The sequence below is a fragment of the Pogonomyrmex barbatus genome, unplaced genomic scaffold, assembly GCF_055798465.1.
Source record: "Pogonomyrmex barbatus isolate J1 unplaced genomic scaffold, ASM5579846v1 scaffold1, whole genome shotgun sequence".
NCBI lineage: Eukaryota > Metazoa > Arthropoda > Insecta > Hymenoptera > Formicidae > Pogonomyrmex > Pogonomyrmex barbatus.
The window spans coordinates 1,438,787-1,457,568 of record NW_028297098.1 but is presented as its reverse complement, the minus strand read 5'-3'; the positions used below and the strand labels follow the sequence as shown (position 1 = coordinate 1,457,568).

At 37.4% G+C, this 18,782-nt stretch overlaps 1 protein-coding gene across 11 annotated transcripts in view; it reads left to right on the top strand.

Annotated features, from left to right (window-relative positions):
• The window catches only part of Ih (hyperpolarization activated cyclic nucleotide gated potassium channel Ih), a 139,898-nt gene that overhangs the window by 94,813 nt on the left and 26,303 nt on the right, over positions 1 to 18,782 (top strand). For 4 of the 11 annotated variants that reach the window (XM_089078919.1, XM_089079195.1, XM_089079019.1 and 1 more), the window contains 4 exons: positions 11,994 to 12,157; positions 13,349 to 13,485; positions 14,057 to 14,200; positions 17,906 to 17,980. In XM_089078919.1, the coding sequence (XP_088935045.1) occupies positions 11,994 to 12,157; positions 13,349 to 13,485; positions 14,057 to 14,200; positions 17,906 to 17,980 (520 nt within the window). The remainder of the gene's footprint in view (positions 1 to 11,993; positions 12,158 to 13,348; positions 13,486 to 14,056; positions 14,201 to 17,905; positions 17,981 to 18,782) is intronic. The other 7 variants (XM_089079249.1, XM_089079068.1, XM_089079102.1 and 4 more) reach the window with 3 other exon arrangements.

Sequence of the window (18,782 nt, the reverse complement as noted above, 5' to 3'; positions counted from 1 at the left end):
ATTCTCAAGTAGCGTTGATCAGCCGGTTCTACACATTGAAACAAGTGCTCGAAGTATGAAACAACCGATACCCGATAACAGACTCTTTTATTGCAGCTGCCGTTCGCGATCGTTTTTAAAACAAGGCGATGAAAAAGGAAATTTCAGATTATCGTTTCGATAATTCAACGTTAAATGATGCGAATGCGCGTCAGCGCATTCTTGATATTTCCACATTTTCGCGACATTCACGATATTCGGCCCACCGCGTACGCAATACGCGACGGCTCTATTGAAAGGTTTCGCGAAATTAATACGATGGCATGACGATATTTGAATGCGATATATGAGTGATTAGAGAGCCGCCAGGCTGAAAATATCAAAGATTGCTCCGCGGCGCGGTCCACGCGCGCGCGCGCGCGCGCGCGCGCACACACACATCCTTGGAGAGCGACGCATAAATTATTAATATCCTAGTTATGGCTAAGCGCGCATTAGTGGCAATTTCGTGGCGTATTCTGGCCTGCATGATCCGATATCTAAATGCGTCACAGAAATAGCCGTGATAATTCCCGCCGGTGCCGGCGTATCGTTTCGCGGGACGGTAAACGCGACAGCTCGCGAATAAACTCAATGGCAATACTCGATGGATAGCCGCGCGACGGATCAAAGCCGTTTAAATATAGTAACAGAGTGCCACATGTGCATTTACTTCGTAATCCGGGAACTGCGTGAAAATGAATCGCGTATAAATAAACGAACCGGAATTATCTCCGGTGTTCCTGTGCGAAACGACGAGAATGCACGGAGGCAGGGTATTCGTCTGTGATCCTCGAGACGTAAACTCCTTATTCTTAAAACACTTGGTCAAGGGGTACTATCGAGTCAATCTGCTCTTCAAAACACTAAAATATTCAAATTACATTCGCAGAATGAAATTCGTTTATCAGAAACGGATTTTTCTATACAAATAAATGACTTTTCCCCGTCTTTTTTGATTTAATAGTCTTTCAATGGAGTCATTTTTCTCCAAGAGAGCTTTGGAAATTTCGAGCCTACAAGACTTTAGCTCGGCTGAAATCGCCCGCGTTAGGTCTATAAAATACATGATCGTGATTCTGATTATGTCAGCATCCTCTGTCGGACAATGGGCGACCCCGCAGTATTGTTCCGTTTGCTTGTATGCACAAGTGTACAGGCGAACCATTTCATGGTGATTCTTACTAATCAATATAATCAAACGCGAGCGTGTATGCGTGTGTGTGTGTGTGTGTGGGGGGGGGTGTTTGTGTGTGCACAAACGCATGTGCAGCGGTACTTCGCCGAATATGTGCATCTGATCTCTCGAGAATCTGGTGACTGCTATAGAATTGCTCCAACTGCAGAGTGACGCAGTTTTCTCGGCGACCGCATATAATGACATTACATCTTCTAAAATGATATTTTCTGGAATGAAAATTGCGGATAACGAATTGTTATCTGCTGCGACATATAAACAACTTTTATCGAATCGCACATACGTACACATACAAAAAAAAAGTTCTCGCGAACGAATAACGCGTTTAATTAATTCCATTTTTAAGTTCCTAGTAGACTATAAATATAAATCTAATGACGCATTACAATCGGGAAATTATTATCTTTCCTTATATATATCATGTGCATCTAAATTATTTTTCCTTATATATATCGTATGCATTTACATATTTTACGACAGCGAAACCTTGTCTAATTCGCAGATGTATCCCCGTTCTGTATAATACAGAAGGAAAATGGAATATTACGATGTAATAAAAAAAAATATGTTAACTGGTCTCTTTGTTATACGAAGGCGATTGTGACAAAGCCTCTGTTTTACATACGGCACATAAAAGGCCGTATTCATATATCGAGCCATGATGGTTTGCGAATTAAAATTTAATTAGCTACTCTCTCAATTATCAGTTTCAATATTTATACGTAACGTTTAATAATTACGTAACGATTCATCTGTTTCTGCTATTTATTTAATTATTTCATTTTCTACCGATTTCTGTCCGAGGCAAATTAAAAAAATCAAAGCTTTAAATCTTCAAGGCACAATCAATTCGCTGAAATATACGTGACTTATCATAAATTAAACGTAAACATACGTACTAATACGTTTGTTGCATAGATATACATATCGAGCAGATTTCTGTGGTTTTCCTGCGGTTTTTGCATATCTCGAATACATAACGAAACGAAGTGATGCGTGGCTTCCGACTAAGATATGGAAATCGGCCAAGTATAGTATCGACGTAGTTTCATTTTTGTCGCGTGAAGTGGAATTATCGTATGGAATATTCGGTGAAGCATACAAAATAGTTATCGCGACTGCCACCTGTTTATCGAAGCTTATCAAGAGAGATGCGCGTCTCGCGCCTCTCAAGAACATGCGCAATATCGCGATTTTCGCGAAAGAAAGACACGACTTCTTTGGAAAAGTTTTATCAGACGGTTTGGAGAATAATTCCGATAATTCTTGAATAAAATATGAACTCTGTTGCATCAATTCTTGAGATATACACGTCTGTAGCTTCTTTAATTGAAATACGACCAGAATGAAAATAACTGTTCGCATCAGTTCAACACTTCCGAGGAAGTTTGGTATTCCGAGCAAATTGTATAATTTTAAAAGTTGCTCTTAACGCGTATAATAAAGTCATCAGCCGTCTAATCGGCGAATTAAGTTAATCATCTTATATAAAACGCGAGATAACTTTTAATTTCGTATTTTCGTATTTCGTATTTTCTGTTCTTCCAAACGTTATCCCGAGAGACAGTAGCTGACGATATTATCTTTAGTCCACTCATTTTCTTCCCCCAGTTGAATCAATTTCAAACTTCATCCCCGAAAACCTGTTTGCTCCGGGAATGAGAACACAGCGTACAGATCCATCAATGTCAGAAGAACTAATACGCCGGAACAATGTGTGGTTAACTCGCTAGTAACGTCGCGTATCGTATTGTTCCCTGTATTCTGCTAAAGTCTACGTTCGATAATTACAGTAAGCAATGATGGAACACATCTTCCTGCGGCGAAACAAAGCTCATTATCGCGCCGCTCGTCCCTCCCCCCCTCCCCTCCTTCCCCATATAAATCGCACCCCGAGTAACGAGATTTTTGTTGGCGCTGCAAATGAGCGCTATTTTTACAGATAGATGCATTATGCATTTCCAATCAACAAACACGCGCATTTATTGTGCACGTATATATATATATATATATATATATATATATATATTGCGGGCACTGCGGTAAATAATTCTCCCAGACACGCTCGCAGAATGTTTTTCTTCCCTTTATTTCTAACGTACGAGAACATGTCTCCATGTCGCAAATGGAAAAGAATAGAAGCGACGGATGGAAAAAGAAAACACACAACAATAAGCAACATCTCGCCTCGAGAGAGAAAAGAAAGCGTGTCTAAAGATTATTTTACAAAATACGCACGAAATCCACTCCGCACGTTAACGTTGAGTGAGATATTATCGTGTATTTTTAAAAATAGAAGTTTAAATGTACTTTTTTCTTAATGCGACGTTGTAATTTATGATTTCTTTCCATTCCTCAGTTTCGCGATATATAATTAGACATTAGACAACTAATGTACTTCGATTGTATCGAAAGGCGCGTTACGAAATCTTCTCTTTGAAAAATTGTTGAATTTTTAATTTCTTTGAGACGATTATTCATTTTAAGATTTATTTATGTATCAGAATTCAATATACAATGTACAGCTTAGATGTAGAATATATAATTTGTAATATCTCTATAAATTGGCCTTTCGTTCAACAAATAGCAAAATATGCCGATAACCACGGATTATTCATTCGAACATCAGCGGAAAATAGATAATATTGAAGTTTCCGTAGATAATATTGAAGTTTCAGTTTGACTCCTTTCGGTATGCAGCGGCGAGAGGTAAAGCCACATGTTGAAACGGACTCTCGAAATAGGACATAATGAGAGATATTGTCGTTATCGATATTAACCGAAATCCTGCGGATCCAATCTCAAACAGTTAAACCGGGACCTATATATCACATTACACATTGTAGTCGAAATTCTTGGCTTCTCTCGTCAAGATACTTAGTCTACGACATTATCGGTTTTGCGAGCAATCGACTTTCTATTGCCAATTTAACATTTTTTTATAAAATCGCAGATTATAGATATATTCTTCCTATATGACTTTCTATTATAAATATAAAATTTAATAAAATAAATTAAAAATTAGTTATATTAATAGATATTTTTGTTAAAAAAAAATACGTAAATCATACCAATCATATCAATCGAGAAAATAACTTAAATTTAATATTTAAAATAAGTCCGTTGATTAATTTTTTTATATTAGAGAAAAAATGTATATTCTTCTAATTTTTATTCTTCCATCATCTTATCTTTCATATGCTAATTTTTGTATGATAATTATAATTAGCAATATTGTATATTCATTAGGCATGTATTTAATAATTCTGGAACATTTATATAATATTTAAACGAGAAGGAAAAACAAAAGTCAGTCAATTAATCAAGAATTTATCCTTAAATAATAATTAATAATGAAGCAAGAACGTTCTTACGTTCTTAGTAAAACGTAAAAAGTGCTTTTCCTCGAGTTTATATTTCTTCCCTGTCATGTCTATTTTTACAGCAAGTCTGTAAAATACTTGTGGCTTCCTCGAATTGTCGCGCGTGTTCGCAATTTTGCCTATGATATACTTCCATACATCTAGTCGAAACCCTTCGCGTTATTTCAGCCGAAATGTCATACTTTAGATGACATTTCTCGCAATGAGACTAGCGCGATGAATGGGACGAGTATGTATGTATACGCGGAAAATAGCTGAAATTCTCGATTCCAAGCATGATTTAATCCTATTAAAGTGCACAGCCACAAAATTCGTCGTTCATACATGACACATAATGTATGTACACACACACACACACACACACACACACACCCTCTATATAAGGCAAACTCCTAATCCTCAACGTATAAATACGTGCGGTAAAGCGTTTCTGAACGACAACTTGCTGCGCAAGCGACAGAAATGAGTAATCCTTTCCAATATTCATAACGCTGAAACGTTTCTCCACGCGTTCTTAAAATATGTATGGCTACAGGCAAGAATACCCGCTTGTAACTAAAAATGGTCATTTCGATAAACAGGATGTGAAAGCCGCTATTCTATTTTCCGTAGACAAACAAAAATGTATCTTGCAATAATTGTCACGAATAAACGTATACATCACGAGTCAGTAATATTTCGCGTGACATACGCGCGCCAGCGCGTTTTACTTCAACGTTTTATTTCAACGGAAATAAAAGCCATCGGAAAATATTCGTATATTTCATATTTTCAACGGTGTCCGCTATTTTCTATGCGAACAAAATTTCTCCGATACTTCGTCGGCCAGTTCCGACATAAATCATTTTTACGTTGAAACCAAACGCTATTGAAGCCTGAGAAAAATCGTCGGAACCTCAATAAGTTTCAATCCTTGTTTAAAAGTGACGGGACGCACTTTTAGTCCCATCGCAACCAGAAATCATCCATCCTCCTGACACGGCAATTCTCCGACGTGTCGCATTTTTTCATAAGAGAAGGCTAAGGAGGCTACGCCGGACGGGAAAAAGTCGGGGAAAGTCTGCGGGCGACTCGATGCACGAAGGCGGAAAAGTTTTGATGTACGGCGCTGTTATACTCCGAATCGTCTAAAGCAAATTAAGATTAATGCGGTCAGCCTCTCGCAGGTAGAATAACTGGAAGTATCCGGGAAGAGAAACTGGGACGATAGCGTATTCGGCCTTTTGGCGGCGGGTTGAAGCGCGTGGGAGATCGTATTTCATTCGATCATATTATGCCAACGCCGTTTCGCGGAGTTCCATAGAGATATCAGAAGTGTAGGCGTAGTTCCGCATCTCCGCGCGTTTCCACGTTTTTCAGTTCCTCGCCCTCCCCACGACGAATTAATCGTCACGGTCGTAGATTTCCGGCATTAATAAAAGGACGCGTGGTGGTCGTCGAGCTGCAGTCGCTGGATATTTCCAGGAAAGACACGACAGCGAAGGGAGAAGTTGGCATTTCACGTCATTCGTGTAAAGGATAGTTTTGATAATTAACGCGAGAAGGCTCCCTCGCGCTGGTAATACGAACAAGTATGCCAAGTATAATAATCACAAAAATGCGAAGCAAAATTTACCGAGCGCTAATGCAACTGCCCGCTGCGAGGGAGGCGTGCAACCCGAGAAAAAGTACCCCTGAAAGGCGAGAACGTGGTAAATTGTCTCGAATTCAGGGAACCGCGCCACCCTCATGCCCCTTTGCGCTCGTTAAAGCGGATCCTCCGAAAAAGTGGCATAAATTTGATCCCATGGAGCATGGTTATCGCCAGGGCGTTATCTCGCAGGCGCTTCTAGGTCACTGTCTGGCGCATTATGTGTATGTGGAAAAAGGCCGTCTGATACAAAAACCTCTGGGAAACGGTCGTCTGGTCGGACGACATAATTCTTCACGCGTCGTTAATTCGTTTCGTCTCGCGAATATTTACCTTAACGCGAAAAACCGCGATGTTGCGCCCCTTTGTTACCTCACGCTCGTTTTTTCGACTTCCACTCGAGATCCAACTAGGATATAAAATCGCAAATTTGCTAAGCATAATTAATATTTTCATTAACATTTTCCACGCTGGAGATCGTGTATAATTATATAATTCGTGGCAGAGGTCTCGTGCGTAAATGATTTAAAAATTATATCGAAGTCGGGTCGCTCGATAGGAGCTAATTATCTATTATTCCGACTCCCTGCTGCATCTGATTTCGTCAAAAATGTTGGCGTTGTTTCCGGTTAAATCGAAATGATATTCCGCGTAAACGGGACATATAACGGAGGCATATAAACGCCCACTTTTATCGAATCGAATTTCGTCGACCCAGGCCAGTTGGCCAATATCCACGAATTCGTACATGCACCTTTTTTCTATTCCGCGAATCGACTGATCGCATCATTTGACGTATGACCCACATAGCAGGAGTACCGCAATTTTAATTACAGCGTAAAATATTTCCGAATCTATTAGCGGATATCGCACGTAACGCATATTAAACATGACGTTTATTGCCTCGCCATAATTATACGATTACGTGAACACGTTACAAACATGCATCAAATTACTCATCTGAAAATTTTGTAATTCATTCACTTCTTGCTCTTCGTAAATATCGCTAATTATCGAATTATGCAAAATATAAGCGGACGATTAAGAAGCGACCCGGCGTGAATTCTGACGATCGCCCGCTCGCTCTTTATACGATTATTCGCCATTTCGTCGTGACACTTTATCGCACGGCGAACGAAAATCGATAAGTGAAATTCCTTCCAATGCACCTCGACACCCCTCAACATCGCGATATTGTATCGACACATAAAGCGAGCTATTATAATTCGAATTCCCAAGGCGAGCGCGTTATTCGAGAAAATGTTTCCGCATGAGCATAACTCATGCGGAGAAACATGAACCGCGAATTGAAACAAACGACACGTCATAATGGAAAGAATTGTTCGACCTATAGCCGTGCTGGGAGCGATCGCCCATCAATCTTCTTTCCATTTCCAATATTGCCGAATTAATTTTGCGCAATATACGAGTCGCTCCAGTTTATTATGCCACAAAAACATTCCATTTCACGCGATTTCAGTATTTCGGCTTTAGAATTTTCTCTCTTGTCCTCCTTTCTTAATTTCTTTTTCTGTCATTTATGACTTTCTCTCAATATATTATTTACGACATCATTATTCTATTTATCGCATGTTTATAGCATTATTTTTAGGACAGGTACTTTATATACGTTTTATATAAAAATAAAAAAAAATAAAATAAAGAATTTTACATCTTTATATAAAACTCTTGATGTAAAAATGTAAAATTTGTCTTAAATATTTAATTTAAGAAAAATATTAATTTTTGTAAATATTTTCTCTTGGTCTTTCAATTATATAAAAATTAATAATAAGTTTGACCTACTGAAACTCGCGCAATGCCAAGGAATGATTTTAAATTCATGCATATCGTCAAAACGTACGTTTATTATCTGATTAATTAATTAGAACTAATGTCGATTTGAGTCTGGTATTTCTACGGTTTACCGGCTTAAGCTCTAATTTAAATGGAGTATAGCTGCGACTTATCGCCCGCATGTTCGTACAATCTAATTAAATTGCAGCGGAGGGAGGTACCGATGGCCCTTGATTATCCAGTTTTCTTTGGAACGCGTTGCTTTGCGTCGAAGAATAAATCCGAGTGCGCATCACAGCGCGATTTGTATTCGACGGGAATAAAATGTTTCCGGCATCGGTACGCATAGTCAGCCGGTCGAAAAATGGCGTGCAATATCGCAGATACCGTGCAGAACTAAACGAAACTGTCGGTGGCGAAGAATACCACCGAAGGTATCGCTACTCCGGCATGGAATGTTCACGAGTATCGCTTCCTTCCGCAAAGTATTTCAACAACATACTCTCCGGCAGGATGCATACACATGCGGCATCCAAGCCAAACACGCAAGAGTTCAAGCTACACGTTCTGTATCATGAGCTGCATGATACGGAAAAGAAAGAGAAAGAAAATCAAAAGTGAGAAAAAAATACTATTCATTACATCCTGAAGTAAAATCTCTTTAAATGAATATTTTCAATGTTCCCGCGTACAAGCGTTGTTGCAAGTTGCGGCAACAATGTTTAATATTAAAAATAAAAACGCGGAAACAAACGTGAAATCAAAGATGGAGATACAAAAGGAGATATAAAAACAAAAATAGTGCAATTCGTAAAACAATTTACCAAGCGAAATCTGCCGGAATAACGAGTTATGAAATAACGATACATTTTGGTATACATGAAATAAAAATTGCGGTTTTTGAAATTCTCTTCCAGAAATATGTATGAAGTTTGTTTTTGGACGATGAAGATAAATCAAATATATAAATAAATTTTTTAACTGAGGGAAAGAGAACGTGGTGTATGATATCAGAGATATGAGAGATGTTGGAGATTCAGATATATGTCGTGACATACGAGCGCATTTATTGCCCGATGTTATTACTTCGAAAAGTGGGGCAGTGTTGCTCGGATTAAAATCGAACTGATTAAAGTCGAGCCTTTAAAAATTGAGTTTCACGATCGCACGACGCACGACGCAGCCTTTGCTCTTTAGAAGAGCCTCTTCGCGAGTACATTTTCCTCATCATAGCGCTGACATATTACGTCGATGTAACGTTACTAAGATGCGTGTACTTTGCAAACTACCGGAATGAAAGCGTCTTTACTGCCTTACAATTTTATAGACCAATCCCTGTACCGCCTCTGGCACACGTGAGTGTGCGACCCCGGCACTTTCGTTGCAACAATGGCGTCGTAAGCCACAAAGGCTAATAAAGTAAATTCAGCCTACGAGAATAAATTGAGACGATGGCTAAGAGAAGGATACATGGGCAAAGGCGCCGCTTTGAGAAGAATGTTTTGAGAAAAAAAATTCAAAGTTCCTAATTTATCCTTTTTATGCAAAAAGAGCATGGTGAATTAACCCGCTCCATTAACGGATAATGCTTCGTAATTCCTTCCAAGAATTACTTACTTAAGATCTATTTAAACAAGAAAAAAAATTCCGGAAAAATAATGATAGATAACTTGAAAATGTTAAGCCTCGTATAATTACTTCTCCCGTCATCTTTACCTCTCGCTAATGTTTTTAACAAAACTGTTTTTAGCAAAAAGATTAATGATAGTTAAGAAAATGTATTGTGTTCATCCTGTGTGTATATATGTATAACGGCTTAATTATATTAAGATGGCAATTTGTTGGTAAAAGGGAAGGAAGTAATTAAATTGTTCGGTTTGAAGAATAGCAATTTACGTACTCTAATGCATCGTCATGTTGAAATACTACTATATGAGTTGATGGCCCGCAACATTATTCCCGTGCATCGTGTAAGACATTACATTGCCATATGTCTACGCATCAGAGATTTCGCGTATTAAGACAAAGTTTTTCGATTTTTCCATAATTTTTAAGCTACATTGTTAATTTTATAAAATTCAATCAATATATCAAAAAATCAAATCAATATATCAAATCACGTTAAATTATATGACATTTCAAAGTTTTCCATTATCATTGCTTTGTGATAAAATAATAATCTGAATATAATATTAATGTCATTAATAACTTTTCAATATATTCCGTATATATATGCGCAATATATTTCGGATAATATTTTTGAATGTATTTAAATATATCGAAAAATTAATAGATATACCCTCAAATTTATTACATTTTTGAAAGCGCATTAAAAAGCTAAAAGCTATGCCAAAAAAATAAAATCGTATTAATTTAAATAGATTATTCGGCATAATAATTAGTTAATAAAGAAATATACGCAGCCATAAATATCAAAGAGTAATTAGACCCGTATTCATCCATATGCATGATTTCATCGCCGTCATATTGTGCAACTTTGTATTATCCATCCCGTTCCCGTTAGACCGCAGAAAAGTTGAAATGTTTTACATCGAAATGGACTACCAGTGCATAACTTTGGCGCGTCGCGTATCTGATTGAAAATTTCAAAGTTGCGAAATTAGCGCTATGAGTTTGTTCATTAACTGTCACAATTTGCAGCGGCAGTTGGCAAAGTTACCAATGTCCATTGAAAATGGACTGCCACGTAAGAACCCATTGAGCCTTACCCACCATCATACGTTCGACATTAACAACGGTATTGGAATGGTAGAAAATAATCCGATCTCGTTTCGATTCAGTTTCAATCTCCGCTTGAAAGCGTAATTAATTATAGATTAATATTCGTAATTGATTCAATCAGACTTGCATTCCAACAACCCCAATTCGACAAATTATTGTTTCAAGAATTAATCGTTTACCCCGGATCGGGGATTTTTAATTTTTGTTTATCGCATTTATATCGCCATCGAATTGAAGTGGACGGACTTTTGTTAAATATCGGCCAGAGAGTAATGAAACGTCGAAATAATTTTTAAACTATCGGCCGTTTTTCTTTAAAAGCACAAAGCGGAAAAGTTCGTTCTGCACTTCCACCTGATCTTCCCGAGAGAAATCGCCCCATCTTCCATTTCTTCCATCGCGCTATAAATCTCTCTCGTTACCTCCCCGCGAAAATGATGAAAAATTACCCTCATTCTTATTCACGAGCGCCACTTTGCAGACTAATGATTCCATAACTGGTTAGGCGGATCAGAAACGTGAAATAAACTTGTGTACCAGCGGACGTAATAAAATGTAAATTCGTACAACTATATAGTATAATATAGTGGCAATCAGTATTCGAAACATGTTATTTATCGCGCTGCTTACGAACTTGGTATCTTCCTTTAGAAGTTTCATCATATTTATTTTATTTATTCTCATTTCAAATGTATATATACATGTATTCTTTTATCAATCAAGTAAAATACGTTAATAAAATATAAAGCTATAACATGTTTTACAAAGAATATATTAATGTTAAAAGAACATAATAAAATATCCTGCAGTAACCATAAAAAAATATTAAAAAATGGACCGTTCCGTTTTTCTTTTTATACATACAAAGATTATTTATCGAGAACAATATCAAATTTAAAAAAAAAAGGAGATTTTATTTGGCTTTAGAGATTTATAGTAAAGGCGAGATCAGATTTTGAAATTTTAATCGAGATTGCAAAGCGAATCCCTACAATCCGCCATCGGCTCAAGATGTTTAAAATTGAAAATATAGAACGACTATCACGTATGAATTAAAATGAACAAAGTTAAGTGAAAAGATATCCTAAACTGTATTACACTCTCGTGTAAGTTTCTGTAAGCTAAATTTTACTTTTTAAATGACAATATTGATTGTTTCAAATGATATTAATTGTAATTTAAATTGGATTTCTTCTAATATATCACAATTCTTTTATTATTTCAGATTCTATTGGGACCTCTGCATGCTTCTCCTACTGGTAGCTAATCTGATAATTCTGCCAGTCGCCATTAGTTTTTTCAATGACGACCTAAGCACTAGGTGGATAGCCTTCAACTGCCTTTCCGACACGATATTCCTTATAGACATCGTCGTCAACTTCAGGACGGGTGAGTCACTCGATTGATGAATTTGCTGTGAAAATCTCGCTATTTATTTCCACATTATAATAAATTCCGACCATAATCCATTTAATTGGGATCCGTGATAAAAGGCATTAAACTCACAAACGTGTGCCAGTGAGAAATTCTATCTCTAATCTCTCATACCAACAGGATTTGCGCGCAAGAACAGCTGCGTTGTCGTAACAACTCCGTTCTCTCTAATGATATTAGTAACGTCTTTTGAAACTTTCATGTAATACCATTAGATGCTACTTATATCATACTTATCTCGAACATGCAAAATTGTACCTGACGTTGCATTTCGCGTTATTCCCTCGTAATAATTGAGGTAACTTCGTGTACACACTGTCGACAAATCACGGTGTCAATGACACAATGTAATTTCTTTCTTCTTAACCTTAAAAGGAAATTGATCTCACTGATCTCAAAAATAAGATCAGTAGAAATTTCCTTAAAAATTTTTTCGTTTCTTATTCTTAAAATTTCAAAAGGAGTTTGTCGCTTTGGAATTTTTTTTTTTTCACGCGACTCGTTCTTGCCACGTCCTCGGATAAAAGATATCCGGCGAACCTCTGATGAAAACAGAACGCAATGCGAGATGGATCATCTACTTGCGCCTTTGCCCGACAATGCACAATGACAGTATTCTTGCGCGGAGGAGGACACTCCTAACTCCTTGACATCTCGTTATTACCCGAGAATTAATTTGAAATGCGTTTGAGTCGGTTACGTAAATGCGGATTTGGGTCACGAACAATGACCGGTGAAAAATCATTGTACGTGATTATATCGCACGTCGCTTCGCATCGATTCGCGATGATTAAAAATTTCTGAGTCACATTAAATCCCGTTCAAATATTGGCAGAATAGTGATAGATCCGTAATAGTTATACTTTTATTATATTTTTTTTTTTTTTACTCGTCGCAAACGGACTCGGCGCGATCGCTTGTCGTCTCTTCAATTCCAGTGTTGTTGTAAATTATATACATATTATATACACATAATAGGCGGAGATGCATCGAGAATGGCGACGTGACAAACTGATCGAATCGATGGCAAGTCGCCAGAGCGTGAGGTAACAGCATTAACGTTTTTTTCCGGCAGCTTGAGCTTCGCGGGCTTTGGAAAAGCCGGTGATGCGAAAAAAACACTGAAGTAGAATTCTTTCGTTCCAGGTATCATGCAGCAGGATAATGCCGAACAGGTGATACTGGATCCGAAATTAATCGCGAAACACTACCTCAGGACTTGGTTCTTTCTCGACCTCATCTCCTCCATACCACTAGACTACATTTTCCTCATATTTAATCAAGTAAGTACGTCCTGCAACGTATAGCTCTTTAAAGCAACCTTACGCGCGTTTCTTGTTACATTATAAGTTATTATCTCGCTGTATATTTTGAAGGAAATCGTTAGTAAGTAACTCCCGGTTAAAATAACTTCCAATTAACGGATAATTAGAATATCACTTTTATATTTATGCTTTTCCGCTTGCGTTTTTTTTCGCGGGATAAATTACTGTTTAAATAAATAATTTAATGAATTATTATCTTTTTCTAATAAAGTAAAAAAAAAAACTTTGATTTCTTTTTATATAATTTCTTAGCAAATGCTAATTACAAAATTGATAAAAAATTAATAATTGATATTTGAAATTTATAAATACAATTTAATATAAATAAAATTAATTAATTAATTAAGAAAATTAAGTAAAAAGCAAGAGGTTACGCGTAAAATAAAAATATATTTATATATTAGTATATCGTATAAATATGATTGATAAATCATAAATTTTCTACAATTTTCTAAATAATTATGAACATTGCATTTCGTTTATCAGGAAGAAGGAACTTCGATATTGTAATAACAAAGAAATTCGCAAGTTTCAGGACTTCAGCGAGTCCTTCCAGATCCTGCATGCTGGACGTGCTCTCAGGATTCTCAGGCTTGCAAAACTATTGTCACTCGTTAGGTTACTACGTTTGTCAAGACTGGTGCGGTATGTCTCGCAATGGGAAGAGGTCTATGTGAGTGTTCCGCTACTTACTATACAGCACTGCTCCTTGTAATCATATGATACATCGTAGATCGTGTATAATTTGCGTATAAAAAAGAAAAGAAAAAAACAAAAGAAAAAAAAAGAGAAGCATTTGGTGACCTTTAACGATTCAGGAAGCTGACGAACGATCTTCCTCCTACGAAACTACTGCTTTTCCCGTAGACAATGAGGCTTAATGAGAGCTAATTAATGTCGATTGTCAGTTTTTTGGATCTGTCAATTGCAGAAAAATCGCCTTCCGCATTTAGGCGGGATATTAAATAATTATGTCTATGCCTGATGTATGGTCGCTAGAGAAATCGGAGGAGGTAAAGGGAACAATGTCAGCTCACTTTTGTACCCTTACCACTGGATATTCCGTATCTAGCCGCAGATAACTCGCTGGAGTTACCAGCGAAGTTCTCACGTCAGTGGTGGCCCGACGGCCAATCTTTTTTTCTGAATTTGACATTTCATTAAACTACCATTCTGCTACGTGCAAGGTATTTCTCTTATCATCCGTAAGAAATTTCACCAACAAAGTTCATCGATTGAATGTACATGTGCAAATGTTTTTCTAGGTTATACGCAGCGAAAGTAGGATATACTTGTTGACAAAATTAATTTTTCATCATTGTCGCAAAAGTCTCAGTCCACCACTGCGGGGAATCTTTTCGAATTGAGCTCTCAGATGATTAGATTGTTTCGCTTTCCGTTGCTGAACATCTAATAAGTGTCCCCCCAGCCCCATCCCCACCCCCACCCCCCCGATTCTACTCAATATATATTCCGTGATACCTCCTGTGATACTTTCACTCTACAAGAAACTCTCTAATTCCTCCGTTATTTATCTTTCTCTCTCGCGACAATGATAAATCAGATAAATCAGAATCAGATAAATTAGAATCAGCTGTTCTCCCTTGCTCGATCATCTCACCACCGCCGAGAGGGGCATAAATAGATAATAGCTACGATGAACAAATAATAATATCTGTAACAAACAATTCGCGGACACAAGCGGAGAGGTAGCGTGACGAAAAAGCAAATAGAGGAAAGAGGAATACACGTGCACGCGATTGCGTGTCTCGCAGAATCATCGCTAATACACCGTGAAACTCGAGAATACAAAGAGAATCTCGTGACACAGTATATCGACAACATTTTTATTATATTTTTCATTTGCCGTTTCCGATGCACCGATAACTGTTGTTGTTCGCTATTCGTATTCTTTACTTCGTATTCGTTACTTTTTTTGCTCTCGTTTTAACGCACATCGTCGATTTTGTGCACGTGATGTAATAATAATGGTACAACGGTTCGTCGATGGGTAAGTAACCCTGCCCTTCCACGCAAGTCTACATACCACTTGATAATCGAGGCGACGCGTGTGAGCATATTGCCCGTCCTTTCGATCGATCGGAGAGTCATTTCGAAAGACAAAAGAAAGAACAGAATGAGCATGAAAAGGTAAAAAGAAATATAAAGACTTAACTGACTGGCTTTTATGTCCCTCACAAATTCGCGTCTCTCTCTCTCTCTCTCTCTCTCTCTCTCTCTCTTTCATTTTACTCCAAATCCGTTATGTCCCCGCTATTTGTTTCTTCACACAATTATTCGACTTAATCCGAATAAAATATACTGCAAGGTTTCTGTTTTGGTTGTTGCATTCACACAGATTTACACAGAACAGAAAAATTATTATAAAATATTAAATATTATTGCTATTACAGTAATGAGAATATGAATCCGGATAATATCCGTTATTTTGTGTACACAATGTTGCGTATCTCGCCAGGTCAATTTATACGGCGAATGAGCTGCAAGTGCATTAATTGTTTGCGTGGGTTAATCGGGGGTTGGGTTGAGAAATTATTGCTACCTTCCGGTGCTTCCGCACGTTCGCCGATTGTGTTTTACGTGGGATAACGTTTTTGTGTTACGTTATTTGTTAGCGTAAAATCGTGGCGCAGCGAAGAGACCAACGAATCAATCAGGCTTTTCGTCCAATCGAGAGAACAGTCTGTCATTCGCTGAAAATCTTGTTACGCTTGCCTTGAAACGTTACTACTGCCTCCCTCTGCTTTTTCCTCTCTGTTCTGTTCTGTTGTACAAACCAGATGTATATACGCTAAGAAAAAGAAAAAAGAAAAAAAAAAAGAAAGAAAAACACCGTGAAACACGAGGGAAAGCTGGGGTCTCAGCGCAACAGATTCGTTACACGCGCGGATATCGAAATTATTGGGCCAAATTAGTTAGCACTTGTCGAATGGGAATACGCATGACGCGATTAAACAAACACAATAGTATCGAGAATCGGTATGCTCTTTCGTCGAATTTAAGATCTATTATTAGATCTACCAAATTGGAAATAAAATGTTTTCTCAATCAACGCGGAATCAAATCAACCCTCATACTATCTTCGAGATCAAGTTTCGATGAAAACATTAATGAGCTTCGAAAGTGTGCCAACAACAACAACAATGAAAATAATCACTTTGTGGCGTCACTATTCATACAGACGCTAAAAGGATAATTGAAACTATAAATCCATTTGAGATAAAACTAACCAAATATTTCTCATTCATCATCTCTTCGTTGTTATCGCTGTTGTTGTCACACTTATTTTCGAAGCGCGAAGAATAATTTTCGTGCGTGGTATTATATATATCGCTCCAAAAAAGCGCGTTGATAGTTAATTCCTAAAAGTAATTATCCGACCAAAGTTGATTATTTTTTTTCAATCAAAATAGACAGAGTATAAAATGTACATGACTGTACTGCACAATATTCGTAGTGAAATTGTTTTAATCTATACTAATTAGTTAATCCATCATTTTTTTTATATACTTTGTCATACAGAAAGGTGTAGATTTGATATAAAAAGATTGTAAGCGTAGAATAAATATTGTTTTCTATGTAATATTTCATTTATTAAAAAAAATATATGGAATATGACGCTTACATTTTTTTTATTTCAAGTCCTCACGCATTATTAGACACAATCGACATTAATATATAACGAAAGGGATGGTTTTTTGTCATAACACACACACACACACACACACACACACGCGCGCGCGCGCGCGCGCACACGCCACACAATACACGCACAATTATTATGTTCATCCCTCCATTGTTTGATGATTTCAATGCGAGCACAAAGCCGGTAATTTAGATCCATTGAGTTTGTAAAGAGTAAAAAATCCTTACATTCGAGTGAACTTGAATACGTACAATATTCTAAAGACAAAGATATCACGAATGTGACTGTGATTATTACGTACGATTCGTATCTCGCGAAGAGTTTGAAAAATATTCTCATCCTATCTTACACTCACCCACTTACATCTCTGTAAATAATCAAGTGCCATGAGACAACGTAACGAATCCCCTTACCTTTTCCAAGTACCACACGATTTTCCACCATTGTTCAAACTTCACTTGTACACCCACACGCCACACTCACACGTACGCACGAGCACGCATACACACACACACCCACACACACACCCACCCACCCACCCACCCACACACACACACACACACACACACACACACACACACACACACACACACACACACACAGGAATCTCGTATCTTAATTTTCCAACATACACACGAGTACAAAGAAAACAATATATACAAATCGACTACTAGGCGTACTTCGAGAACACGTTTCCGAATGGGTTTGCAGATCCCCCTTTATCAACAGCCGGAGAGGCACTACGAGCGTCGGGCGACACCGCCCCAACCAGACCGAACCAGCAAGGTGTGCCTGCCTAGTTACCCTGAAACCAAGGCCAATTGCCCTTACTTGATTCAAGCGTTCGTTAACACAAAACTCAATGTGTTTCTACGTATAAATATATCTATATACGCTAGATCATTATTATTATTATTATTCACTACTGTCATTTTTCTTTCGTTGTTGATTACTCATTGATTACGATTATTCTGATAACCGTTGCCGTTTTCGTTTTTGTGGTCATCTATCTCTCGTTTTCGTTGAGTTTCATAGAGAACGTGCATAGTCTTGTCGTGTAACTTACAGTCTCCGGTTACGAGAAATGATTTCCCTTTTTTTTTTTGTTTTTTTTTTACTTTTTCTTTACACATACAACACACCCGACATACTTAGACCCAATTTGTGAGTTGTAGCAGAGCCGATCAAGAGCTTTTAATGTTGTCGAGGAGTTTTTCACGTATGAGTCTCGTAGATCGTCAGTCGAGCAAAGAAAAGACTATGCCTATTGATCAAATGTTAAAAATGTACCACAGAATAATTATGAAAAAATTGAATTCTTTCCTTCGTTGCGCGGCTTTGTTGAATTTATTGAAATTTGAAACGCTACAAATTCGAACAGGCAAAGCGGAAAATTTTACACATATTAATTAATTCTCTCGTAAAATAACAAAATTACTACAACGATTATTCCAATTGAAATTAATGAAAAAGTTATAACATATGTTTTGTTGTAAAATAAATGTAGCTGTAGCTCTCACAAACAATCAAATAGCTTTCACTGCGTAGAACATTTCAACAAGCTCTTGATCAGTCTTGCCCTTAGTCC